This window comes from Pollicipes pollicipes, unplaced genomic scaffold (genome assembly GCF_011947565.3).
Source record: "Pollicipes pollicipes isolate AB1234 unplaced genomic scaffold, Ppol_2.1 Scaffold_3447;HRSCAF=4054_pilon_pilon_pilon, whole genome shotgun sequence".
Lineage (NCBI taxonomy): Eukaryota > Metazoa > Arthropoda > Thecostraca > Pollicipedomorpha > Pollicipedidae > Pollicipes > Pollicipes pollicipes.
In genome coordinates, this window is record NW_023596297.1 from 13,747,983 (window position 1) to 13,752,005 (window position 4,023).

General features: G+C 49.8%; 1 protein-coding gene across 1 annotated transcript in view; it reads left to right on the plus strand.

Moving 5' to 3' along the window:
• LOC119092161 (putative aldehyde oxidase 4) overlaps positions 1-3,698 on the plus strand; it is a 14,868-nt gene extending 11,170 nt beyond the window's left edge. Inside the window, exon 9 of the mRNA XM_037215136.1 lies at positions 3,563-3,698. Coding sequence (XP_037071031.1) covers positions 3,563-3,698 — 136 coding nt within the window. The remainder of the gene's footprint in view (positions 1-3,562) is intronic.
• Positions 3,699-4,023: the final 325 nt, after the last annotated feature.

A 4,023-nucleotide genomic window follows, 5' to 3' on the forward strand; every position in this document is an offset into this window, starting at 1 on the left:
TTTTTTTTTTTTTTTTTGTTTTTTGTTGTTTTCTTTTTGTCTCTTGACCTACGTAAAGCCCGAAGTATTAGCATAATCATCATTAATAGTATCACCCTTGAAATGAAAGAGCAAGTTATTCCGTGTCATTGAGCTGGCGCAGCTAAGCAGCACTTTCAGTGGCAAATGAAGGGCGTTAAGGGTGGCAAAGCAGGACATGACAAGTTTGGGAGCCGCTGACGCGTCTCCTCTGAATCTGCGAGAGGCATCCGATCGGGACTGAGATGGATTTCAGTCTGTGTTACAGAAACTCATATGGCTGATCTGAGGCTCAGGCCCAAGATGTATGGGTGCAGTAAATCTTGTGCAAGGGATTCCGGTTAAGATATTGATTTAGTGCATGAGTTGATATGGCTTGCAGGTGATTTCATAACTTAGGTTGGCGAGACCCTTCAGGCACGTGAAATATTGTATTCAATTTTCTCAAAAGCATGTGAAGCTTCACATCATGAGAGTTAGTGGTCTTCCACGAGGGCTTTTCTGAAACTATTCCACTTTTATTTTGCGAATAACCACAGGTGTTATCAGCACAGCTACAGCAATAACAGAACATCCATTTCCAGTAGGCAGTATGCTCCGGGTCGGAACAACAGCAGATGCAGACCGCCATTTACATCAGCCGGGTACCCGCACAGCCCACCTTCCCAAGAGTGCGGGAGGTAAAGAAGTCGGCGACATCACCCACCGTCCCGGTGCGACACCAGGCCCGGGCCAGGGAATGTTAGTGGTCGATCGCCTGCTTGTGTGCCTATCGGTGCGCGTTGGTCACGTCACGTGTCGATGGTCCCGCAACGGCTCATTCATCTCGACTGTCCGGTCATGGTCACTCAATGACCTGTGACCTCCCGTCGATGTGCAGGTGTGCGTGTGCGCGTGTGTGCGTGCGTGTGTGTGTGTGCGTGTGTGTGCGTGTGTGTGTGTGTGTGTGTGTGTGTGTGTGTGTGGTGTGTGTGTGTGTGTGTGTGTGTTGTGATGGGGTGTGTGTGTGTGTAGTGCTGTGACAACACCGTAACGCCCCAGCACAGAAAGCAACCCTCTCAGCGTGTGTTCCAAGCCACCAGGCCTATTCTTGGCCTGTTTGTGGCACTGTCCACAAGCGCGTTGCAGAGGACCTCTAATATGCCTATGTGGGGCATCGCCATGTTCACTTAGTTCAAAACGAACGGGTAAAATGAAGAGCTTCGGCTGCAGGCGCACGTCAAAAAAAGGCCCTGCTTGAAGGCATGTTCTGTGTTGCATGCGTGAGTGATCTGCAAGCTGGTCTTAAGCCTCACCTCTCGCCTCGAACTGATTTAGTGAGTACTGGACAAAAAAATGTTGTCACTCAGGTTGACAATAATTAACCGCATCCTTCGTGCAGGGTTATACACTGCTCGCTTCCTTTTGCCGCGCTAACGACGCTCCGACCCGCGTTGAGATAGCGTTTTGTAAGCTTGCAAATATTACTAGAAATTGATGTGACTTTGCCTAATAGCATTTGAGCCCTTTGAGACGACCATACCGGGCCAATAAATTTGAGAGGACTGTATCGGGCCAATGACTTTGAGAGGACGATATCGGGCAATTCAAGACGAATGTGCTGTCCACAGTTTTCTGACGAAACCAATACCCGGCCTTCGTTTGACTGAAGTGAGTTATAACACGGTCTATTGCGTCAGCGCTGATCATACTCAGGCGCGGTGCGACGCAAGCACCTTGCCAAGGACAGATCCAGCAACAAAATAAAGGGCAGTTTAGGTGTTAAACTGACTTCCACAGCAATGCTAAGTGACTTATAAAAACAGTGTTGTCTTCTCAGTGGAGCTCATCGAAAGTTCCCACAAAAAGAAACAACGCGAACGCGGCACCGAATACATCATGTATACAAAAAGCAAGACTGCGTATGGAAGGGTGACAATAGGCAATAAGACTGGGAGCTACAAGGGGCATTCACTATGAGGACAGATGGTTAACCAAAAGGCTATGCCGCCTTATGATTTTCCGCTTTCTCAGTCGTTGGCATCCCGTACAATCGGCAACGATGCTTTTTGTGGGACATAGATAGGTGCGAACAATAACCATTTCAGTTAATATGGATGGGAATCGAACAGTTGGACATGACGGCTTACAACTATTCTGATGTTTCAAATGGTCCTTTTTCCACCATTATAACATCAGCTCGCACAGGTTCTCCACAGCGCAACAAGCACAGTAACATATAAAGAGACTCGCATACATTCCAGGTCGCTAATGATTTCAGTGTACCGGCACGCAAAATTTTGGCTGAAGATCTTGAGCGATGATCAAATTAGCCTTCCTTTTCATATCATGCGTTAGTCACGGGAAAAAGAAGCTTGCCAATGTGCTTTCACAATCTCTCCGACATTATGAGCCAGGTCATCAGATGTCGCAGCCCTTGTAGCAATACAGCGCCGGAGCCTAGCAGGCGCCTCATTCTGGGAGGCGCCTGCTAGGCTCAGGTGTTGAGTGCGCCGTTCACTCAAGTCTTTAGTGCGCCGTGTGCTTGAGTGCGCCGTTGGTATTTTGAATTCGTCTACGTTTGTTGAGATTATCATTTCTGACCATGAGTGGATTTTATGGACAATGAGGAGCATCAAGCAGCGGTGAAATCTACCAACGTAACCTGATGCTTCCGCATCCACTACCGACCCAAAAACGACTAAACGTCATCGTTTACGTGGATTTTTGTGTTCAGCATTGTCCGTAATGTGTCTTGTTGATCCGCTAAACCTTACAAAATGTTTTGTTGTTAGCATTTCTTTCTTGTGTACGCTATTGACAATACGCTTGGAACTTTATGTATCAGAGGGACTTTGCATTCCGACGAGCAGTTGAACCTCCTAACAATAAAATTAAACCGAAAAATTCTGAAATTCTTCGTGAAGAGCCAGTCTGAGTCCCGCATAGATTCGAGCGAAGCTGACCGGATGAAAGCAGGGTTACCTGGCTGACGTCCTCTTACCAATTTATCGTGAACGTTTCCTAAAACAACGTGACCGTGAACGCCTCGTTCGGCCCAACAGTCACTCAATGGTCTGGCCTCACCGTTCATTTCCAAATGTTGCGTAGGTCGTAAGCAAACCGCACACCTGCCAGCATACCACGCATACCTACCTACCACACCTACCGCACCTCTCACATATTTGCGAGATACGGAGCAATGGATGTCGTGGTACCATCCGCTATTACGCGCGAATGCCAACGTTTATACATCAGCATGCTTGCATCTCACGCGGTGTCGCCCAGCGCTCACCATCCGGCTCAGCCCGGCTCTGTCGTGGAAGCCTTCTGACACGGCCGAGGCAGCGAGCGGTCTACGCTCGTCCGCCAAAGGCAGAAGCCGTCGCTCATGTTTAGACAGCCGTGTCACACGGAAAGGGACGCGCTGCTGCCTGCCACCCGGTCTGAAAGCGGCCATTTGCGGCGACAATGGCGCAGCGCGAAAGCTCGCCGCCCTCTTGTCCGCTGGAAGGTGAAAATGTGCCGACAATGGGACGTGGGGTCTCCTGTTGCGCGCCGTCAGACGCTCCGAGCGGGACGAACGGAGCAATCCGCGGCCGGTGACGACTCAGGCGGGGTGCTGGGGAAGTCGTCCCAGACTACACGACTTTGACCTTCGAATGAATAGCACCAGCACGTCGCGACGGCATCTGCCGTGATGGCCCTTCCGTCTCGTGTCTAGCCATTCTCAGCATGTCGCGCCATGTGGTGCTGGGGACGTCACGGCTCGCCACCGCTGATCGGCAGTGGTTTTCATGAGATCTGACAACGTCCGTTCTCCGCGTGGCTCCCGACTTCGTGGGTAACGGCGTTCATTAGGATGAGGGTGTTTCCATGGCATCAGAATTGCTCGTGGAGTTGAACTGGCTCGCTTTGAGCCACTTTGCAACAGGTCGCCACACATTATTACAAAGCCGCTGCATTCCAGCTATAGGCACAAACAATAGGGGAAGGGATAAATATAATAACAACCCAAGATTATAA